At 37.4% G+C, this 24305-nt stretch overlaps 1 protein-coding gene across 32 annotated transcripts in view; it reads left to right on the forward strand.

Annotated features, from left to right (window-relative positions):
• The window catches only part of TENM3 (teneurin transmembrane protein 3), a 1290895-nt gene that overhangs the window by 960331 nt on the left and 306259 nt on the right, over nt 1–24305 (forward strand). For 31 of the 32 annotated variants that reach the window (XM_064417780.1, XM_064417778.1, XM_064417776.1 and 28 more), the window contains one exon: nt 18004–18306. In XM_064417780.1, coding sequence (XP_064273850.1) covers nt 18075–18306 — 232 coding nt within the window. In that variant the 5' untranslated portion in view covers nt 18004–18074. Of the gene's footprint in view, nt 1–18001; nt 18307–24305 lie in introns of those variants that run through there. The other variant, XM_064417797.1, reaches the window with a different exon arrangement.

Below are 24305 nucleotides of genomic sequence, written 5' to 3' on the forward strand. Positions count from 1 at the left end.
AGGTTTTAGCACACAATTCACATATGAACATATTAGGAGGAGACAATGGGAATCTCATAATAATAACAAATAAAAATATATTTTTAAGACTTTATGTTGATAATTCATTCACAGAACTTACAAACTTTAGAGCAGGTAATAATGCAAATCTTTCATGTAGGTATTTTCCATCATTCATCAGTGTTTTCATGTTACTTTTATACGTAGGAATGAACCTTAACTGAGATGATTTAATTGGTTGGATTTGTTACAGACAGTTGTGTGTATGTTTCCTAGACGTTTCTCGCAGTCAGGCAATAATTTAAATACAAAAATCTAAAAAATATATCAAAATGCATAGTGTATTACATTAATGTTTCTGTTGTATGCTCTGGGTGTGTTTTAACAACAATTTAGAAATAGTTGATTTTTTTTTTCTTAGTATAATTTGCATTGGTGCTTGTTATGCCGCATATCACGCAATAAATGTATTGTACGTGGCAGGCATTATACCAGTTGGTATTCCTGTTTACAGCTGAAGATAAATTCTTAGCTCTCCATTTTTTGTTTGCCTTCCTTTTCAATATGGTGTGCCTTGAAGATTAGTGCTGGTAAGCAATTCCAGTAAAAAAATATCCATGTTCCTAAGCACTGGTTATCTGTGTTCATCACAGCAGCCCAGAGAACAGGAGTCTGAACTGGACAGGTAAACCTAATGGTATCAATTATTTTGAATTAATTGCCTTGAATGAATTGTCTTTTTTGCTCTGCTCCTCAGGTTTTTTTTACTCATCACTAGAAGAAGTGTAAGAAAACCAAACTTGTGACTTTTTTCCAATATGAAAAATCATCAGCAATTTTACAGAGCACAATGATGTTATTGGTTGTTATTGCCTTGAGAATAAAACACTGGAATAAGAGAGTTATTTCCATTTCTTAGTTAAAAGTTTTGGTCTAAATAGGAGTTGCTCTGTCTAGTGATAAGTTGAATATAATCTATATTGAGCTTTATATAATTTTTTTTTGCTCTTTTCTGTTTTTATAATGTTTTTTGTTGTTTATAAAACAACAAAAATGGCTGCAGTAATTTGTTGAACTTGTGGTATGAATTTCTAGATGTATCTTCTGTATGCTGGGCATCTTACTCTGCCATGGCCTTTGGGGAAGTATTTTGTCCTGAAGAGTCAGGCTGGCTTCTAGGGCTGAAGTATTTGTTGAAGATGAGAATCAACAGCCTCAAGTTTTAAGCTGTGCTGGGGGTAGGGAGTGTTTAGATTGGTTATTAGGACACATACATTACCAAAAGGGTTGTCAAGAACTGGAAGAAGCTGCTCAACCAGGGATGGTTGAGTCACCATCCCTGGAGGTATTTTAAAAAATGCAGATGTGGCACTTGGGGACACATTTTTATTGTGGACTTGACTTTGGACTCAATACTCTTAGAGGTTTGCTTCAACCTTAATGATTTTTTGATTCTGTAGGTTGTGTGGCTAAGGAGAGCCTGCAGCTGCTTTTGTGATCAGCAGCTTGCCTGATTCCCATTTGCAGGTGCAGTAGCTGCTCTATTAATTGATAGAAGAGCAGCCTAACAGTCCCCAGTATTCTCTTTGTATGTGGGATGTTCAGGCAGGATGCCTGAAGGGGAAAAAAATCCTTTTCTTAAAATTGCTATATCATTTAGAATAAATGGATATGTAAATTCCAGCAAAAGAACAGAACAGATATTTGATTTGCTCTCTTACCAGACAAAATAATATCTTGTTTTCCTAGAGTTGTGCAAAGGAGCTTAGGTGTTTATTTGAATATTTTAGTACCTGACATAATCCAAAACTTCATGTGGTAATAATGTAATTTTTTTGGAGAGATGCTGAGATGACAATATAAAATGATCAAGAACTGCTTTATGACTGTCTGGATTACTCAGTTTTGCACAGGATGTTTGCAATGGGAGATAGCAGACATGCAGCATTTGAAAGGTGGGAAGTTTATAACCACTTTTGACTCTTTGGCATGATGGTGATAGTCTGTATAGACTCAAGATATATAGGGAGATTTTAAATTAGAAACAAGGGCTTTGTCCTGCTGTCAGAATGACAAATATCTATTTCTGGTATTTTCTCACAAGGAAATATTAAAACAAAATTTATAAGAAGTGGAAACACGTAGAGGTTTGTTTGTAATTTGGGTGGTTTTTTTTTAATTTTTGTGAAATTGATAATTTTTAGCTATGATTAAGAGACATGATTCTGAGAGAAGGGCACTTGGGACAAAGATTACCATCCTCAGGACAGAGTGCTGCTCTTCTTTCAGCTGAAGCCTGAGAGTTCATAGATCTCAATAATGAAGACATAGAAAAGTCCTTCAGCAAAACCAGGAGACCAAATTTGACACTGTGATGTATCTAAAGTTATTTGGTAAGGAAGAAGGAAATGGGGGAAAGATGTCGCAGAACAAACCATGACCTGCTAGACCTTATTTGAACACTAAGGCTTTGGGGAGTGGGTTAGTTTGTTCCCTGAAGAGAGTGTTTGGGGTTTTTATGGGTTTCACTTTTTATTTAAGAAGAAGAGTGTCATAAATCTTTCTATTGCGTTTAGGTGGTCATCTTCCTTGACAATTCAGTTGATTTCAGCCAGAGAAAGAAAAGAATGAAAGAGATGGGTAAAAATGCTTTTCTGGCTTTTCTCATGGTTAAACACAAACATGTGGATCAGTGCATGTGGATGCATTCAATACAATGTTAGATTTTTAACTAATCTTTTTTTGAAAGATGAAATATTCACTATAGTATCCTTTGTGTACATATTTAGAATAAGCTTGCTTGGCAAAATAAAAAGGTTATTTAAGTAAAGGGAGGAGAAGTTTCAAGTAAACAGTAATTAATCCCTTAAATACTATGTTGCATGAGTCTGTCTTGCTCTGACAGATATCATTTTCAAATAAAACTGCATCTTGTATGGGTATAAATTGACAGCATTCCGTGTCCTTGCTAATCACAAGATTAAAGAGGAAGTAGAACTGAATTTAAAGTCTTCAAAAAAGGCTTGGAGCAGTGTGTTTTAAGTGTTAGTCTTTGAGAAACAGGTGATTATAATGCTCATACTTTTGTTTAAGAAATGTTTATCAAGTACCACTGCTTCTGTGCATCAGTATCAGATTGCCCAGTTACAATACCTATGTTGGCATCTGTCTATTTTGTAATTAAGCATTAGACCCACTGTACATTAAGTATCTGAAATAGCTCCTGCAAACCTGAGTGCTGGTGCTCTGTGTGTGACTGCTGAAACTTGTCAGTCCTTTGTGCTCCTATTATTTCTGGAGTCTAAGCTAAACAGACTAACTGCTGCTAAGAAGCTGTCAGGGGATGCATGTCAAACACTTGGTGTATCATGCGATAAGACCAGGGCTGGGGTGCATAAGTCAGTACTTGGAAGAGGGGAAAAAAAGTGACCTTTTTCTCTCAACATTGTCTTTACACTGAACGGGACAGATGAGTTTCTGAATTATTCACAGTACTGGAACCTTATAATTGTTAGCAATAGTGGCAGCAGCACACTATGGACACAGGGTTGAGTATTTTGTTAAAATGCCTTATTCTGAAGCTCATCAAAGGATTCATTTCACAAAACAGTCTCTGGGAATTTGGGTATTTAAGATCTGTGGGAGAAACAGCATTTTCTTCCAAAGAATCGAGAAAGAGAATATTTTCTTCTGAATTTTGTAAGGATCAGTGTTAAGATAAAGGTTAATATTAATCACAGGTTTTACACAGTAATGGAACAAAGAACGTCTGTGAAAAGGGTTTGCTATTTCAGTGAGTAATCCAAATGAGTTTATTAGTGTTAGTAATAACGCAGACCTTTTAACCCATAATGTGATTACTAGATATATAAATTACCTCTTTATCTAAACAAATAATTTAATATCCATAGTAGCAAAATGAACTTGAAAAAAAGATAGTAAGATTGTCTTGTTTATAACTGATATGCAGTGGAAGGTAAGGCTTTTCTTGATGTCATGAATAGTTTTGCCTACCTAAAATACAGACTGTTTATAGTTTCCTCAAAATTGTTAGCTTCTAATGATACAGTCTTTAAAATTCTTTTGTTTCAGCAGGTCAAATTTAGTACCATATTCTCTAAAGTTTCTTCTTTTAAAATTCTGTCATCTATTGATGCTTATTATTATAAATCTGGAAAATAGGAACTTGGATGCAGTGTGTAATAATTATGCCATGGTTTAGCATGTCGTTAGTGTCCTATAACACACCACTCATCAGTCAGATGCTATTGCCCAAATGAGAGCTTGTGTGGCTGCATCCATTACCACTGTCACTCTCTACTGCGAGCTGCTAAAGACAAAGGGTTTGCATATGGAAAAAGTAGGGGAAAAGCAGTGCAAAGGGACTGGAAAGTTTATGTCCACACCTCTCAGGAAACCAAGTTTTTAAAAATCATCCAAAGCTTTTACAGTTCTCGATTTGCTTTTAAAAACTGTTCCTTGTGGACAGGAAAGGGCACTTTGTAGATACATTCTGAATCTTCTTCACTTAAAATGCATGTGCCATAGACAATGAACTAAGACTTTCCTAGTGGTCCAGTTAATATTTCAACATGGTTACACTCCATAGAATGTATAAAAACATATAAGTATTTGTAATAATACTCTTAAGAATGTTAAACAGAATTTCCAAGTGCCTGCCATTTTTAGTGTTAATTGTTCCTCTGGGTTGTGAGGGTGGAAATAAACTGGCAGGTGAGGGGGTGTTTCCATGAAGTCACCAGCATTCTGTGCCTTCCACTGCAGAGAGCACAGTGTTCACAGTGGGTCTGGCATCTTACTTGATGCTGGTCCACTTAGGGCTGGTTTTATATGCTTTATTGTAGCCTGCTTTATTTCCATCAGTCCCAGCCTAGGTTTTAAGGTTTGCTTCAAAGCCTTCCCCAGCCTCAAGTGACACAAAGGGTTCTTCCTGTTACCCAGTGACTACTACAGGGTGTCAGATGTTCCCTCTGTGTTTTGGGGGTCAGGCCAGGCAATAATTGCTCAACCGCCTGGCAACTTATAAAACCAGACAGGTGAAAACAAGGCCAGACAGCTCTTGAGACCCTGTGCTGTCCAGCCAGTGCAAAACCTCTGGCCTTTCACCAGCATTAACAAGAATCCTATTTATTATGCTACTTCATATATAGAAATAAAATTAGATTAAAGCTTTCTGAAATCACGAGCATCTGTCTTCTATTTTCTTTCTGAGAGAACTGTGTCGGTCAACACTACCAAATGCACTCAGACTGACTGAAATCATAGCTGCAGGTCAGAAACTTAATAAAATCTGGCTAAGGAGGTCTTTTTTTTTAATGCTAAAGCAAAGATACAAGCAATAAGCTAATGCTGTACTGCTTGTTTTCTCCAAACCCTATCAGAACCTTGTTGCTCTCCCAGCCTCAGAACCATCCTGTGTGCTGCACCAAGGCCCAGCATCAGCAGGAGAGGGGTGGGATTATCCCAGGGCTGCTCAGGCCCATTAGACTGCAGAGCACCAGGATCCAGGGTTGGTCATCTCAGATGAGTGTTTGACTGAGAGCATCTGCAAGGGGGAGAGAAGGAAAGGGATGGCTATTATAGTTGCTATTGTTCCTCACTGTGCTTTTTAAAAAGAAGAGCTTTTTTGTTTATTTTGTTTTATTTTAAATAAATTTTAAACTGAATTTCTTGTAAGCATCTGCCAAATTCAGTTTGTCTCGTCTTCAGTCCACAGGGAGAACATAGACTCTCTCAAGACACTCCCAAGCCTTTTTTTCCCCTCTGGTTGCGTGAAGACCCAGATTCTAGAATTTTATCACCAGGATTCTGGCAAATGGTACTTTGTGACTCTGAACTATGTCTCATGAAGCCAAACTGCTTCATGATTCATGGATAAGGCATTTAGAAATTCAATTGAATTCAGAAATTGAGTCTGACAGACTGCTTTCTAAGGAAACTGCATTGTGTCCTGTCTCAAGCACGGCACGGACTGAGCTGGTCTGTGCAAGCACTCAGGACTGATACCCTGGTGAGGTAAGGTGCTACCTCATTAGTTCTTATATTGTAGCTGTTACTGAGTCACTGTGGCACAATCTCTAATTTAACAGTTCTGCAGGACAGTGAGTGCAATGTTTTTGACTTGCTGACAGACAGTATTTCTTAGGCAGCAGCCCCTGATAAATCTGGCACCTTTGCCAAAAGCTTCTAATTTCTCCCTTAGGTACGGAGGAGCATAGCCCTAAGGGAATAACAGGTAAGGAAATATAAAGCAATACATAATTGTCAACATTTCACTATTTTTAGTGATGCTGGTTTTGTTCCCATAATAAATCTTATTTTAGTTGACTAAATAGATAAAAGGAATTTGGAGGCAATTAATTTTATGGTTTTTTAGCTTCAAAGTCCAAAACCAGCATAGAATTTTTCTACTCAATGGTATTTTGCACATTTTACTAATGGCTTTGTAACCTATATTTAAAAACTCCTACACATTATTTTTTTAATGGAGAGGATCTCCTGTTATTCTTCAGGGGAGACAGAAGAGTAACTACTGAAAAACTTAATAGGTGTAAGAACATTCCCGCCGTGTCCTTCCAATGCTCCCTGGTGGTCTTGATTTGGTCACTTTTACCATAAATTCATGAAGGGACAATTTATCAGCATCTTGGTGGTTTGTTATGTACAGTTGCTGAAAGCACAGGGGAGTTAGATTAGGTACGTACACTTCCCAAGCTCTCTTGACTTAGGTTAGCTACAGAGTGAGCTTTTTACTTTAGATTTAGGAGAAGAGTACTACCAGTAATACTTTCCCCACAGCATGTCTCTCATTGGTGGTTTTTATTCATATGTATTAAACATCTATTTTTATATGTACATGTATGTGTACTTACACATTTCACCAGCTTTGTAATGCTCAATTAAGCTTTTTAAGTATTAAGTAAGAGCTGCAAATGGATAAGATCTGATGGGTATCTGTCTAATCATTCCACAGAACTATAAAATAGCTCTTAACTTTCCAATCTCTCTTTTACCTTCTTTGCTCTAGTCTTCATCAGTATATTTCAGACTCTCTGTACAAGTCTGTCTTTCTCAGCTACAGCTGTGGTCTTTTTTATGGGTTTTGTTTGCACTGCTTGCTGATTGTATGTAAGAATTCTTTGATTACATCTACTTCTATTCAGTTATTTGGAGGCCCCAACTGACAAACAGGAATATTAAGATTTCCTTTATCTCTCCTGTTCCCCCATATGAAAGATAAACTCTCCCAGTACCAGCAAAGAATCTCTGTTAAATATTTTTCTCTCTGAAGCCTGCTTCTTGGAAGCCTCAATTAACTTCAGCACAAAAATTATATTACTAATTCTACCCGGCAGCTCTGTGCAGCACTACCAGGCAGTGTGGGTATGAATCGAAGGTGTGGAGTAGCACATTCTTTGTTCCCAGCTGAATGAGCCCTCCCCAGAAGATGAGTATGTCCAGAAATGATAGCTGAGCAGTCTGAACCCCTTCATTCACCCTGCTGGGTGTGCTCATCCTTTCACCTGGGTGCGTTAAGAGCCTATGATATTAATCAGAACGGCTCCAGTCTCAGAGCTTATCTACATCAGTGGTTTTAAAAGTGCACTCTTCTGTCAGCATTGCTGCATCTGCACAATAGATTTTGCTAGCTTAAGCTATGACTTCTAGTAAATTCAACTGTGCTGCCAGAATTTTCCAGTACAGACCAATCTCTCAGTACTGCCTTTTGAAGCACGTTCTTGAGCTGTGCAAATACAGAGACAAAATTTTGATGCCACCAAGTTCAGGTGCAGGTGTATGAGGTTTCCTTCTTTTCTAATGCCTGCATTTCTTCAGTTCTGAACCACCCCTCAGGATCAGTTTTTTACTAAAAGTTTTCTAAATTCTTCTGAATGTAGCTAATGTAGTTAAAGAACTTCACCTTGGATTTCCTACTTTTCTAGAGTTCTTCACTTTAGGAGAGACATGAGCCCCTCTGCTGCATCGTGTAGATCAAGAAAGTTTCTAGATCCTATCTTGTCATGCATCTCATGCCCTCTTTCTGTTTCTACAAAACTATCTCCAGTATCTAGACAATTCAGCAAAAAGTTAATGCTTGGAAGTGCCTGTACTGGAACTGTTGTTTTTGCCCTTAAATACAGAATAAGAAAATCACAAGTAGTTTCATATTAAGTATAAGGCCATGCAAAAGATGGATGATCCACTTTATGTTTCATATTAAAAAGGATTTATAAATATTTGAAAAAGAATAGGAATTAAACTACCTGCTCATCCACCCATGTAGTCCAAGGCATGGACAAGGGCAAGGCATCTTGACTGTCACCATAGGAAAGACTCTTTCTTCTTCTGCTTGTGTCTTCTGTATCCTGTAAATGAGTGGAAGCCTCCAGTATTCCTGCCTTTGTCTTGCACCTCTGCTTGCTAAACTTACTTGATAAGAAATACAATTACATATTGTTTACTTCTGGCGTGACTGACCTGTGGAACTGCTCCACAAACTCCTATTGGATCTAAAAGGACTTAGTTGATAATTGGGAAATATTTTCATTATTCAGTTACAGTTAATTGTGCATGTGTTTGGAGACCAAAGTTTCATTTATGTTGGTAATGATAGAACTAGCCCATTCTTTAAAGGTCACCTTCAGATCTGTTGCTGAAGTAGATTGTTACTTTAATTAGAAGGATGTTTAATCATTGTGTGTACTGAGATATTCTCAGTATTATATGAAGAGGTAATTTAAAGAATTTAAAGAAGCATAATATGAAGGAGCTCAATACTTCCTGTAGAAGCTTGTGCTTGTTTTGCAGAACTGGAATAATTTGGCAGTAAAGCATATTTTAAAGTTGAGATTGGTTCTCTGACATGTGAGTGCAGGTGCTGTCACTGGGCTCTCCAGCAGCAGGTCAGCAGCAGGGTCAGCATGTTTGAAATTCGGTAGCATGTGGAAGCACAGCCAGGTGCCTTACCTGGTAACACACACCAGGGAAGGAGGGGGGCAGCAGGAGGTAGTTTTTCATCCTACTTCCCCAGCTTCCTGAAGGAGGCTTTGAATTATTGAGGGTTAATTGTTCTTTAAGTAGTTCTGAGAGAGGGTCTTGGTTGGTAGTCAGGTAGGGTCATGCCAGAGGAGGCTGTGTGGGCACTTCCAGAGAGCAGTGTGCTCCTCTGAACACAATTGCTAATTACTGTGGGAAATTTTGTGTCTCACATAGTTAGCCAAAGAACTTATTTTAAAACTGCGTTATTCTTTTGTTTGCCCTAATCAGAGTCTTAGTTCTGTTGAAACTGGAGACAAAACCTGGGAGGTAAAAGTGGAATGGGGTAATTACAGGACAAAAAGTTTTTGTATGCCCTTTAAGGTAAGGCTAAAAATCTGATGCAATGAAAGGGATGCTTTGAAGGAGTTAGAACAGGGATTACAGAAAGGAAGTGATCCAGCAGGGCAAACAACCTCCAGCCTTTACTGTCTGCTGATGTTGGATTGTGCTGAAGAAGAGACAATTAGAGGTTGTGACAAGAGGCCACAGCTTGTGCAGAGGGGGAAGCAGGAACCTGGGGAGTATAGAGGAACACAGAACAGCTGATACCATCTGAATAGATAGATGCTTAAATACAGTAGTAGGGATTGCTATTGTGAACATAATCAAGTTAAGCAGTACTTTACTACATCTTATGGTGGAATTTGTAAATAATATTTTATACTATTTTATTAGGAGTAGTAGGTGAATGTTGTGACAGTATGAATACAGAGTACTCATTTCTGTGGGGATTATGTTTGGGAATTTTCTTGTTTGTATCTCTGTGGTTTTCATTTGTTGCTATTTGAGCAGGTCAGCCAGGGGGGGCAAGGGGATAACTTTGAACAAAACAGAGTACTTGAGCACTAAAACAATTGTCAGTATGCCTTAAAAATCTTACTAGTCATTCTTCATAGACATGAGTCTAAATAATTCTCCAGGTTACCAGGCTGCAACAGCATCCTCATTATAATGACATTGGAACTGAAAAATCTGGTTACCTGTCAGATCATAAGGGAAAGGAAAATCTTGTGAATGACTCCTGTTTATGTGGAATTTCAGTCTTCACTGTGAGAAGCTGTGCTTGGAAACCAAGGCTGATGCTGCCTGTGTATCCTATGTCATGCAACCAAAGCAATAGCTTCAGCACCTACACTTAGCTATTTTTCACTTCCCTCTCCCATGTGTCTGCAATGACATCCTTGTTACAGTTTCCTCAGGTTCTCCTTTCATTTCCAGACACCTTCACAGTAATATTTTCAGCTCAGCCTTGTGACTGTATGCCCAGCTCTTGCATGTCACATGTAATATACTTCATTTCCCGTATAGAGACTTGAGAGATGTATTGTTTTTGAAACCTCACTACTGTCAAATTGTTGGAAATTAACTCTAAGTTGTTGAAGGGGGACGTGAATGATCGACAGTCTCTTCAGATGGTGAAGCTGACATACTGACAGCTTTGTTCTCCAAACAGAAATACAGAAATGACTCTGCTGTGCTCCCTGCTTGGGGAAACAGGGACTGTAGCACCTTTGCTAATGTTCATGGTTTGTTATATGTTGTTCTTGTGCCAGGTTCTCCATCCCACTTGTTTTAGTTTTACAAAATCTCTAGATTTCTGTATATTTGTTCCACAACAAAAGAGGACTCTGTGGGAGAGCTCTAAGCAGGTGCAAAAGTAGATTTGGGAGACATGATTCAAAAAGGAATTATGCTTGCATATATTAGGATAACATTAAGATAGCTTGAGTAAGAACACAGTGACGGAAAAGGGGTGTGTAAAGGATGAGATAGGGAAGGAGATGATGGCATAAAGGATGAATTTCAAGTTTAAAGGAGTAGTGGGAAGTACTCGGGCCTTTTTAGTTGCTGCTGAGTAATGAATTGCCCAGTGCTGACTCTACAAGTTTAATACTCTGTGCTGAAGTAAATGAGTCACAAAGTTCTTCCCTTCTGAAGTTTTCTTTGTTCTCTTCCTCCACTTGTTTTTCTCTTAAACTCTTTTCTCTTGCCAGGTTTGCTGTGTCACTTGTCTTCCCCAGTGGTGCCATAATGAGTGCTACTGAGTGCTTCTCTCTCCTCTTTGTGTCTTGAGCTTGTTTTGTTATTCATTTTTTCTTTATACTGCGGCATTTCTGCTCACTTCCTTTCCCTCTGTCTTTTCATCACATGTTCTCATCCTACTTTTTACTAAAGGAGCACACTGTATTATTAGTGTCTTTTGGTCTTGGTGTTCCCTTTCTCACGTTGCTCTTTCAGCCCTTGAGATAAAACACTTTTTATACAAATTCCCCACATTAAAGGTAGATGCTTCTCCTCAAGATCAGGGTTCATGGTACTTCCTCCAAAGGAGGAGCAGGAGTAGTCAGTGTGACCCTGGACCGAGCTCCTCTGCAGGGTCTGTTCCAGCTGGTGCAGTGGCTCAGCCCTCCCTCCTTGCAAGCCCTGGGTTTTCTGCAGGGCCTGCTTGGTGATTTAATAATGAGTACAGCCCCAGGCTGCACCTGTGGGGCCAGTTCTGGATTATTTTCAATTTTGTCTTAAGGTTTGTAGCCATGCTTGGGACTCCTGGCAGGCAGAAATAGTTGTAGCTCCATCTCAAATGCTGTTCTGTGTCCTCGTACCCTCCCAGGAAAATGCAATCCTAAGCTGTGCTCCCTTGGCTCCCATCATTCCATTTTGTCTTTCTGCCCATATGAGGGAAAGTATGAGGTGTTCTTTTCCTCTTTCCCTCAACTCCCAAGGATTTAAATTTTAAGTAATGGCACCGGTATTGTTATATAAACATCTATGTGTGTGACTAACCAGGATGCTGCAGAGGTCTTTATCTTGCTGATTTTCCTGACTCTTATTGCAAGAAACTTCTGTAATGAACACAGAGTACATTTATTTGTTGTTTATTTTGTCTCTAATGTAGTTAAGATTTTTAGATAGATTATGTAAAGTAACTTTTATATTAACATTACATCCTGTTGTGATGGTAGATATGAGTGTTCTGTTTCTCTGGCTGATGCAGAAAAATACAAAATAATTTTTACTTGTCTTACTTGCTACTCTTTTTTTCGCATTCATGTTTTTGTGAGGGTTTTTTGGCTGGGATTTTTTGTTTGTTTTTAATTTGATTCTAAAATGTAGGGTTAGTTAGTATCTTCAGAAGGATTCTTTTAAATTGTAGTTTGTGAACTGTCTGACAGGCCATCTGTTTCTCACTCCCCCTTAGGAAGGCTGACTTGGGATATATTCGCTCTAGTTTCTACGCTGGAAGACAGACTTTTTATATTAAGTGAGTTTCTAGATATGATGACCTGAAATGTCCATGTATTAAGAGTCATCAGTTTGACTAATGGCACACCATGGCTACAGATCATCCTAAGCACCTCTTCAAAGTGTCATTTTTCCAGCTCAGTTGATTTCTGACATATCTCGCTTTATCAGCCATTGAAGTGGAAATTTCATCACTCTTTTATGCTTTTTGAGTTTTTCTTAGTATTTGTTTGTAATAGGTTTTATGGGTGATTAGTTGTGCGAATTGAGACTTTTTTTTGTGGACAGAAGATTTTCTTAATTTTTGCATATTGTACCTATAAGCTTTTTAATCTACCTGTATCAGTTGAATTTTGCTTTGTTCTTTTGCTGTTAAAAGGCTGTGAAATGCTATACCTAGTGCAATTTGTAACTAATGCAGTATTTACATTCATTTAACCTGGTCAACAATTACAGGTACAAAGGAAATTATTATTTAATGAAAATAATGGCACTTGCAGACATGTATCTGTTGCACAGCCCTACTTAGATGCTATTTTCAGCAACTGTTGTCAATGCTGAGAATGGGCACTGTCTTAGCTTGCAGCCCATAAAATCCTCTGCTCTTTTTCCAGACAGAAGCTCAAGCCTGCTTCTTCTCCCAGAAATCTTAGGGTTCTTGTACTGCTTGTGTTTATGTAGAACCATGAAAGCAGATTTGGTCCTCGTCTAAGCAAGGGTTCAGACTGTGCTTTCACCTAGGAGGCACTGTGGAAGGATCAATAACTCTTCATTTGTAATAATGATAATTAATAACAAAAATAATAATTAAAAGATAAAGTAGATCTCTGCAGCTGGGAATACTATGATTCTTTGGAATGTCTAAGTTTTTAGATTGAGATGTTGGGAGGGAAGTTTATGATATGTAATATGAGAGTTCCTTCCCTGTCTCAGTTTTGCTGGCCGCAGGGAGGGAAGCAGGGCTCAGCTCCAACAGCATGCTGCTTTCCTTGCTGCTGCTTCTCCTTGAGACTGAGGAGGAGAGTTTGTGTTTCCTTGTAATTCAAACTCTCTTACTGTTCTCCTGTGACAGAGAAGTGTACAAATTTTATCTTTTCTTTTTCTGAATATTTTCTATTCCAGTTCTGTATATATTAATGACTCTCATTATTCTTAGAACTAATTCCAGTTTTGCTTTGTATGATTAGAAATGTCTAAAATGGATATAGATGTTGAAAGGGACTATAGAAGATCCATAAACCAACCTAAGCAGTGACATAATCTTTTCTATACAATTATCTTGTCATTTTGACAACAAACATATTTTATTTCTTACCTGTTTACTCTTTCATGCTTCTGTAGATTCTTAGATATCAAAGGATATCAAATACTGAGGTATATTTAGTCTTCTTAGTCAGGTACATTGATGTTCATTGAATCATGTTTAATGCTGGGAGAAGTTTCTCCAAGTGAGAGATGGGGAGGGAGCACTGTGTACCTTGGGCACGATTGCCATCCTGCTGCCAAACTGCAACAGCCCTTTGAGGAACTCCGAGTTCAAGGTGTTGAATGAAATGCAGTCATTTTCTGTAACATTTTAAATGCCTGCAGGCATGTTAAAGTTGTACCTGGGTGTTTTGGATAACTCTGTAGCATGACCTTAATGCCTTTTTTTAATCTTACCAGCTTAAATATGTCTGTTGTACTTTTTCTGTGTCGCAGTGTAGAACTTAACTATCAAGTGTTTTTTATTGAAAAAAGCTAAGTAATTGTGATTTTGTTTTTGTTTGTTTTTTTTTGTTTTTCACTATGTCAATTTTATTTCATCTTGCCATAGATGAGTAAGAGAAACTGATGAAAGGCTGTCCTGGTAAATTTTAAATGCAGTGTAAACTACACTAGTAGTCAACTTTGTGTCTGAGACATCAGTCATTGAAGCTCCTGTGGTAGCTTAGACACTCAAGTGTGAACATGCCTTGTGCTCAGTTTTAGTGTTTGCACTTGGTGTCTCTGCAACACTTAGAGTAAAAGAAGGAATTTTGATTATTTATTTGTTTTAATTATTAATTGCACATAACTTATTAGACTTGGAAATTAAATATTGTGCTAAAGGTGTTAATGAGGGCAGAGGTCTACAATGTAGCATGACTCATAAGGGGATGAGCTCTTTGATCCCAATGAGCTGATCACAACAAGAATTGCTTCTCTCCTTTTCTCCTTCTAAATTAAGTTGAAAGAAATATTTAAGTATTATTTTTTAAATGGACATCTCCTTTTGATGGTTTCAAGCTGTTTTTAAAATTTGGAGTGAGTCTGGGAAAGTAGATTCTGGGTGTGCAATCAGCTGAGCCGTGTAGAGGAGTGGGCTGAGCGTGACTGTATGAGAGCTGACATGTCAGCCTGGTGCTCAGTGAACACCCTCCTGTGGAATTCAGCCAGGAGCCCCTGACTCTGCAGAGATCACTGAAGAGGTCATGGGAGACCCCAATGCTCAGTGACACAGATGAGCATCCTCAATTTTTATACTTTCAAAAATATTGCACAGAAACTTGAAGTAGTGGCATGCACCAGTGATTTTTTTTTTTTACATTTTCTGCAATCCATGAGGCTGTTTCATGTTAGCATTGCAATATAACACAGGCAGCAGTGTATAGCAGAGCTGAACTGCCATCCTTTTGTGAGCGTGTTAGTAGTTCAATACCTTTGTAAATATTGCTCTGTGTAAATTACTTCATTTAGTTGGGGTGAAGCAACCTGATAGACCATAAATATTGACATATGGGCAAAAATTCTTTGCAGATGAAAGCAAGTGTTTTATAATACATCTGAAAATAAATTTAATTCTCCTTGGTTTAAGATTTTAATCTGATTTTTTAAATTAGTTGCTGTGCATTTGTCTATCCCCGCCAAGACCCTGAGATGCAGCTTTAATGTTACAGGAAAGAGAAGAAAAGAAAAAAAGGAAATATGATCAAATCTGTGCAGCAGCGGTTCATTTAAATCTGTGAAGATATGAATGGGAAATCTTGTTAGTATTTTAGTAGTGGCCTTACAAAGAAAGGGGCTGGGTGGATGCAGTAAATGAGTTTGGGTTTTTATTAAAATTTTCTCAAAAATTGAAAATACTTCTCTCATTCGGGTGTGAAAAGTGTTTCTAGGGAAGAAAAAGTGGTGATTCATAATGTATCAATGATTCAAGTAAAGATGTAGTAAAGCCGTCTGCAAGTCTCCTTTTGTTTGACTTGTCACTGCTGACTTACCCTGCTTAAACATTAATTCTGATATTTGTTTCTGTGTTCTGTAAATATGTTTGTGTTCTCCCTTTCTGCTTGTTGTCTGATCACAGTAAAGAACATTTATTTGTAGACAGTTCTTTAAGATAGCTTTTATTCTGTCTTCTATTAGATATGTGTATTAATTCACTGATGAAATAATTCAGACACAAGCCTGAGGATGTTGTTTCCTAAGACTTGCTGAGACATGTTATTAATTTTTAAAGTTAAAGGCTACTGAAAGTAAACAGGTGATTTGTATAATGCCAGATTCAAAAAGATCATGTTCTTAAAACCTAACAGGTTTGTTTTATTGTTTGTGCTATTATTTTGGTGGTTTTTTTTTCAAAAATGCTCAAAAATAATCCAGTAGTCCTCATTATTCTGGCAGGATAATCACTGCTAAAGTGTCTCTGTAAAGTGGTGCTGTTAAACAGCTTGTATTTTTGTAATCTTTTCATTCTTTGGCTGGAGAGACAATAGATAACCCAGAGAACTGCTTTTTGAAATTTTATTAAATTCATTGACTTCTGTGAGAAGCAGATCAGTACTTCTTCATGCTGGAGCATAGATTAAATGTTTGAGGATTTCAGCTTGCTATAGTAACAATGTGTTCTGCAAATAAGAGTTTGGGTTGTTGGTTTGGCTTTTGTTGTGCTTTTTTGTTGTTTTGGGGTTTTGTTTTGTATTGTTTTTTTAACATTAAAAAGGATTTTGGAAACTTGGATAAAAATAAAAATTATTTCTTCTTTGATGGTGAATAGTCATGATGATGAATAGTGTGTACCAGTTTTCCCATGGTACAGTTTAGAAACACTAGGAATTAGTGGCCCTTTAAAGTTTTGACATGCTTAGATGAAAGGGGAGATAGGCTTTGCACTGCAAAGGAATTCCTGTGTGTATTTGTTAATAATGATTTTTAAACATCACAATTCAGTTTAATATTAATAAAACACAGAGTTTATAACATGTCTAGTAAACTGATTTTTCCTGGAAAGTACTTGCATTTATTAGTAAATCAAATGTTTTAAAACCTGAGTGTTTCATATAAGCTAGAAAGATGTGCTACCTGGGCATGCAAACAGTTAAACAGTCATCAATTTAATAAACTGTTGTGTTGTAAAACTTCTTTTTTTGATCATGTAAAAATTTCAGTTAACCACTTAAAATTTGAAAATTTGAAAGCAGATTTTTTCCTTAAATTGAAGTCTTTAGAGCTTTATTCTTGAGTCTAAACTGAGCTTCACATAGTCTAAGAAATGCAAAAACCTTTTTGGAAAATTGCAAAACAAAATTATAAAGGACTGGCCCTTGTTCACAAACTTGAATCATGGCTCTGTAGTAAATTAAATACTCTCTGAAAATATTTTAAGGACTGACAAGTAATTAATTTGACATTAAGTGTTTAAATAAGTGAAGAGTTGTAAAGCAACCTTATTTTTGCTCAAAAGAGTGCAAATGGAGTTTGCTGCTGTTTTGTAATGTGTTGCTGTGTGATATGCATATGCCTTCTCAGCTGCTTAAAGATAAAAATTATATTCTTAACTTTATTTTAGCACTTCTATTTGTAAAACAAAAGCAGAATTTCCAGGTTTTCTTGCTGAGAGATAAGATAAAGAGATATTTTGGTTGAGGGTGCAGGGCCCAAGAAATTAAACTGAGATGTCTGGTTTTGAAAACCGAGAAGTCTTGTTTTGAAAACACATGAATTAAATATTAAAGCAAAATAAATAGTAATAGAAATATGATTCTTACTGTAATATTACTTAAAAACATGAGTGGGGCAAAAAAACTATTTCTGACTGTCATTTGCAAATCAAATATTTTTTTGCCTTCTAGCACAGCTTGCATAGAATATACTGGCTTGGATAAACCTTCCTGTACATCACCTGTGTTGTTTTTGTAGCTTGCTGTGAAATTATGTGTACATATTCTCTGATGAGAATAATTTTCTTAGAATAGCAATTACAGTAAGAATTATAGAAGTCTAAAAGTCTACAAAAAAGTATAAACCCTCAGACATTAAAACCACAAGTTTCCAACAAGCAGAAGAAAGCCAGAGTTGCCATTTAAGCATGCAGGCTTCTCAGAAAATGAAAAAAAACCAGCTTAACTACAGATAGATCTTAAGCAACACATTCTTAAAGCTGAAAAACTACTATTTTTCCAGTCTGTTCTCTGCCCCAATCCCTCTCTGCTTTTGATCTTATAATCTGTTGTATAAAAATGAGTAATGTTGTGTTGATGTTTTTCACAAGAATGTTTTTGCGAATGTTTTAGATCAGGGTAGCTCGTGCATGGAATTCTGGCAAATGTTACAGAAGTGCTTCTGACCCATTGCTGAGCAGGTCTTTCTTTCTTTCTTTCTGTTCCAGACAGTTAGGGATCAATTACAGCCATTAGAGATCATTGTAACACATCAGTGGTTGTCTTTCTAATTTTATTATAGGTGAATGTAAGCTGAATGTAGAGAAGACTTCCCAAAAAGCTGGACTGATGTGCCCAGAGAAGGAATGAAGTATGGATGTGAAGGAACGTAGGCCTTACTGCTCGCTGACAAAGAGCAGACGGGACAAGGAGCGCCGCTATACAAATTCTTCTGCAGAAAATGAGGAGTGCAGAGTGCCTACTCAGAAGTCTTACAGCTCCAGTGAAACCTTGAAAGCTTTTGATCATGATTCCTCTAGGTTGCTGTATGGAAACCGGGTAAAAGATTTGGTCCACAGAGAAGCAGATGAGTATACCAGACAAGGTAGGCAAGATGTTTGAACTCAGAGTGTATAATTCCTTAGTTCCAAGGCATTCTTGCTGCAGGAAGAGTATGTTATTTTTACCAGTTTGATCAGTTTTGGTAATACTCCACACACGTAGTACACTTCCCTCGTAGCTGCGTAAATGTTTTACAGAGATGGGGAAGCATTGTGTACCATCTTTGGAATAAATAATATATGATGCACAGGAGGGAAGTGGCCTTTGTTGGGCAGTGGGTCGGTGACAATATTGCAGAGTTGAGTGTGAAGCATTCAGGCCTTACAATTTAAAAACAGACCCCCAGTTATTTGGCTCATTAATAGGTTGCCCAAAAGTTTGCCATTCCAGTATATCTAAAAATGTAAATAGTTTAAAAATTAATAAAAAAAAGATAAATACAAGTGTTCCAAGAAGACCAAGCCCTATGAATAGATTTGTGGAAACATAGTATGTCTGGATGAGCATAAAAATAATTCATTAGCTCCGTGCTTTTATATTTTAGCTTACAAGGGCAGCAAAAGAGCTCTGTTCAGTGAGTAAGGTAAATTAGTTCATTAGTTCATTAATTTGTGCATTTGGGTGTGTTGGATGATTTTTTTAGTGGTTATCCCTGATATGTAGCCAGATGGTAATAGGTTGCTAAAGCTCACTGTTGAGTTTTTCAGTTCAGGACTGGAGTGACATGAGAAGTCTAAATATCCATCAAGATGCTCAAAACTTGAATGAATGTGGTTCTCTTGCACCTTACTGTAGCTGACTGTGCTTGAGCACAGGGTTTGGACAAGATGATCCCAAGAGGTCCCTTTAGATCTCAGGGATTCTGAGTGATTGAACTCAGCTCCAATTAGGGTGCAGCACTTATGATGAACTTTTGGATTCAAAACTACAGTGTCAGGAATTGATACTTCTACATTTCCACAACTAAGCTACTTAGTGTAAAGAGAAAAAAAAAAAAAGTTATGAAATGTGTAGAGTAGTTCAGCCCAGCTATCTAAAAGGATAAAGCTAGGCCAAGAGCTGTGTGAACCTATGACTCAGGTTTCTGTTTAGAGCTATCTCCTATTTTATGCGGAAGCAAAAGTAGATTTAGAAATCTCACTTCTGGTGAGACAGTCCTTAGTTTTAATTTTAGAATATCTAAATCATTTTTTTCCATTGATGTTTTTTCTCTGTTTCATTTAGAATAACTTTACATTAAAATTAGAGCTGGGCAGATGGTGTTGACTACTTTGCCTTCTAGTGTTTGCAAGGGAAATAAAAATATTTCTCTCATGCACATGTAACTGAGGCTTGCTGCTACTCTACGTTCTGCTGTTTATTTTTGGTTTCTGTGATGTGTTGAAACTTCAGGTTATCACTGTTTCCTACTTTTTAAGTCATTAGTCACCTTGACATGATTACTTTAATGAGGTAAAATCAAGAGGAAGTTTTCTAATATCTGTGGGCACTGTACTGTGTGTACAGTACTGTGGGCACTGTCTTAGTACTAAGCATGAAATTATGTCAGACACCATTTATTTAATCAATTCATGAACTATCGCCTGACTAGAATATTATTCTTTTTTAAATAGCAATAACAAACTGAAAGAAGTTGTAGTCTGGCATGTCACATATGATGGGGCACTGCAGCATCATTTTTATTCCTTTTCACTTTCTTCAGAAAAGCACACAGTATTTAGCTAATACATCTTACCCAATATGCAATAAATTGCATCTCTATAGGCCTAAAATGGCAGCCTAGGATGGATAATGCCCTCTTCACCTTTCACTGGTCTCAGCACTGTCTTCTGTGCCCATTTAATTTCCCTCATTGTCCTTTCAGTTCTTTTTGTATGGCTTATTGGTTTCCTCTACTGCAGACCAGTTTGGCCCCTTTGGGGACTACCTGCAGGTTTGATAGGGTCAGGTAATAAAGGGCTTGTTTCAGGTACTGTATGCCTTTGATTCATCTTTGACTGAGAATTTACTGCTTCTGGCATTGGAAGTATTTTGTGGAAAAGGTCCTCAAGGTCATTTCAAAGGTTTTTAAATAATATATAAAAGATGCTTCCCTGTTATTTTTTTCCTCTCTGCCTAGAAATAGTATGAGATTTGTGGCCTTGTTGACAGTGTAATTGACAGCCTCCTAATTCCACAGGAAATTATTCTGTGAATAAAATGGCAACCTTTAACAAATACCTTTAATTGGAAATTAATTTTAAAAATTAATCATGACCAATGTTTCACTTTCTGCCCTGACTGTGAAAAACAACAATATGAAATTTCCAATGTCAGCTGGAGAGTTACTGGAGCAGTTATGCAAGATTCTCAATCATAAAATCATAGACTCTTCTGAGTTGGAAGAGAGCCATCAGGATCACTGAGTTCAACTCCTGGCCTTGTGGAGGACATGCCAGGAGTAACACTGTGTGCTTGAGAGTCTTGTCCAAACACTTCTGGATCTTTGTCAGGTTGGTGCTGTGACCACTTCCCTGGGGAGCCTGTTCCAGTTCCCCAGCACCCTCTGGGTGAAGAACCTTTCCCTAATACCCAGTTTAAACCACTCCTGACACAGCTTCAGGCCATTCCTTGGTCTTCTGTCACTGATCACCACAGAGAAGAAAGAGATTAGTGCCTGCCCCTCCTCTTCCTCTCACAAGAGTGCACTGAGGTCTCTCTTCTGTCTCCTCTTCTCCAGGCTGAACAGACCAAGTGACCTCAGCTGCTCCTCATACAGCTTCCCCTCAAGGCCCTCCAACATCCTCATTGCCCTCCTCTGGATGCTCTCCAACAATTTAACATCTTTCTCACACTGTGGCACCCAAACCTGCCCCCAGCACTGGAGGTGAGGCTGCCCCAGCACAAAGCAGAGCAGGACAGTCCCCTCCCTTGCCCAGTTGGTGATGCTGTGCCTGATGAAGGACAGGGTTGGCCTCTTCTTCCTGAGTTGTTTCAGTACATGTTTTTTGTGCTTCCTCTTTCCCAAAATCCAGTGGTAGGAATTCAGAAAGGGATATTGCTATTGGAGGTAGGTGTGCTTTATTCATGGTAGCTTTATTCCATGAGATCTTTTCTTGTGGAGAGGAAATTCTCCAATTGTCTGTTCCAGTCTAATGGTATTTTTCCTCATGAGTTGAATTTCTGTTGTAATGTAATGTTGAATTACATTAATAGAAATATGAGCCCAAAAATAGATATGATTGTCATTAAGATTCTCAAACCAGCATTTAAAACATACTGTAAAGTATTTGAACATGAAATTGTTATATAACTGGAGACTATCTTGTTGCTTTTGAAACCCAGCTAACAGAACTAGAAGAGCAACTCAGGTGTTGGCAATTGGAACTAAATCTAGGCAAATGCTTTCAGTTAACATCCATGAGAGATAAGACCTAGTGCAGTCTCCTCTTTTTCTTTAGCCCCTTCACCTGTTGCAAAACTGGTTTTGTTTTAAAAATTTTAGATGAGGATTATTTAGCCTACTATTTTTAGAACTTTTAAATTAGTTCTTTATTTTCTCTTTGTTTATAAACCTCACAAGAGAGCCATGTGAGTGAAGGTCATAAGCTTTTTTTTTCCTAAAGTTAATTCCAAGAAAGACACTCAATTCTGTATTACTTTGAGAAGTTACCTAATCTTATGCTTGACAATGGCTGAAGCTCCATGAAAGACTGTTTACTTTAAGGGTATGATGATGTATCCATATATATAGAGCAGCCTGATTTAAATATGCTTCTCTACTTGATTTAAACGTACTTCTTTAATTGAATTCAGCAACTTAAATGCTTGTAGTTAGACTGGGGCCATTGGTGAGGGGTTGAAACTAGATGATTTTGAGGGTCCCTTCCAAGCCAAACTATTCTGTGACTGATTCTATGATTGTGTATTGCATTATGCCCAAGTCTCTTGCTCAAGTCAAGATTAAAGCTGTCACTATGAAGCTGAATTTCTCTTTTGTACAGAGAAAAGTTCCTGTGTTCAGAAATTTTATAGTGCTTCCTATATGAAGTGATATAAAGTGATAGTACATAGGAGACTGCCATGCAAAAATATCTGAAAGTGTGTCATGACTACAGTGTGGGTGGGAAGGATGGTAGAAATACAGAAAGTTAGCAGTATTTTTTAAATTGCATTTGGAAAAAAAAATTGAAGTAATACTTTTATAGTATTAATATAATTGAAAAAAGATAATTAATCAAACCTGGACTCACAATAACTGAAAAACTTTGTATTTTAGTAAGAAAAATGCAGGCATGCAAAACTTGTGTTTTATTTACCATTGGATACATGTTAAAGGGAAGAGGGGGCTATTAAATACCTCTCCAGTAGTCATTGTTCCATTTCAAAGACTTTTCTAATTGCAGAACAGGGTAGTGGCCCTACAGGGGGATCCATGTATCATATCAGTGAGATTTTGCGCAGGAACAGAAGCTGACCCACAGGCACGGGTGGCAGAATTCAGCGCAGGTTTGTGCATGTTCATCTTGTCTTACAAAATCATCACAGCACTGTTTGCAAACTGTGTAAATTGGAAAACTGAGTTGTTGGACACCTTTTTCTATTAGAAGACCCGAGGAGGTAGTGCAGGTTTTGTTAAATTTTTACTTTTTGGAAGTTTGAATCAAATATGATTTAGACTGCGGGTAAAGTTATTTGGTCTTCTTAGATAGCAGTGAGAATGACTTCATTGTGTTTATCAATCGGAACAGTTCATTGTCAGCCAAGTCTGAAGATCAATTTAATTGTATTCTATCCCTTTCAGTTTTGCTAGAGAAACCATTCCTATGCATAGTTTTATACCTTTACTATTCTGGAAGACTTAAGTGCATAAATTAGATTAAATGCCCTAAATGCCTTCTTGAAGCTGCTAGAAGAGAGGGCAAATGTACCAAATAAGTAAAGAAAAAGGATTATTTTCCTTCACAGCATGCTGGACAGCTCATTCCTGGGTGCTAAAAAGTAGAGCCATGTGCAGTATGTTACAGTGTGTGGATATATCGCAGCTATTGTTCAACTGCTATTCCCATGAAAATTAGATTTAGGTGCTAGAAAAATATCACCATTCAGCAAAAGAGGGACCTGAAAGAGTTATATATATGCTTTGAAATTTTTATTTTATTACATAATATATTAAGTACTGTCAAGGATACATTTTTAAGACCTTAGAAACTGGTACCTTAATTGCAACTACTATCTAATGTAATATGACTCCAAAGTCTATTGCTTTAAATACTAGCTGCCCAAAATGAATTATTTGGATAGCACAATGTTTAATCTTTTTAGTCACTGTAAATGTCAACTGTAGGATGAAGGGATTTAAATGGTCATGTTTTTAAACCTAAAGGTTGAGTACTTTTACCTGTCCAAAGCAGTGGAGGGATCGATACCTAAGAACATTTTGGCTTTCCACTACCTGGGCTTTATTGATGAGCTCATTTTGCCTATTGGGTAGGCAAGTGCTTCTCAGTAGAACTGCATCAGCTTACTTTCCAAGGTATTTATATGAAGGTATGAAATAATATATTAGTGACTTTGTGATCTCCCAGTGAGCAAATTAATTACCATTCAGTGACACGGCAAGCGCTGTCTCTCAAAATCCAAGGCAGATATTAGAATTAGTGTTTTATGCTTCCTGGCTGCAGTGCAAGATGTGTCCTGATTGTCATCATGACAGATCCTTTTTTGTTCTGCTGAAACATGGCCACCTGCAGTGTCTGCCTGATTTCAGTGGGTAACTTCTGTAAGCAGCATACGGCGCCAGCATGTTCTGGATAATTTTGTGGCCTTGAGCTAAGCACATAACCTTCTGCCAGAGGTGTTTTTTCCTTTTTACCTTGTGTAATACAGGAATAATAACACCTACCTACCTCACAGGCATTTTAGGAAGATTAATTAGTTTATGTTTGCAAAATGCTTTGAAGATGAAAAGCACTGTAAGTGCTAAGTAGTATTATAATCTCTCATTGTTATACTAGTAACTTCTTACAGCAACAATAAGAAGTTAATTGGTTTTCAGGTTCC

This window comes from Passer domesticus, chromosome 4 (assembly GCF_036417665.1).
Source record: "Passer domesticus isolate bPasDom1 chromosome 4, bPasDom1.hap1, whole genome shotgun sequence".
NCBI classification, from domain to species: Eukaryota; Metazoa; Chordata; class Aves; order Passeriformes; family Passeridae; genus Passer; species Passer domesticus.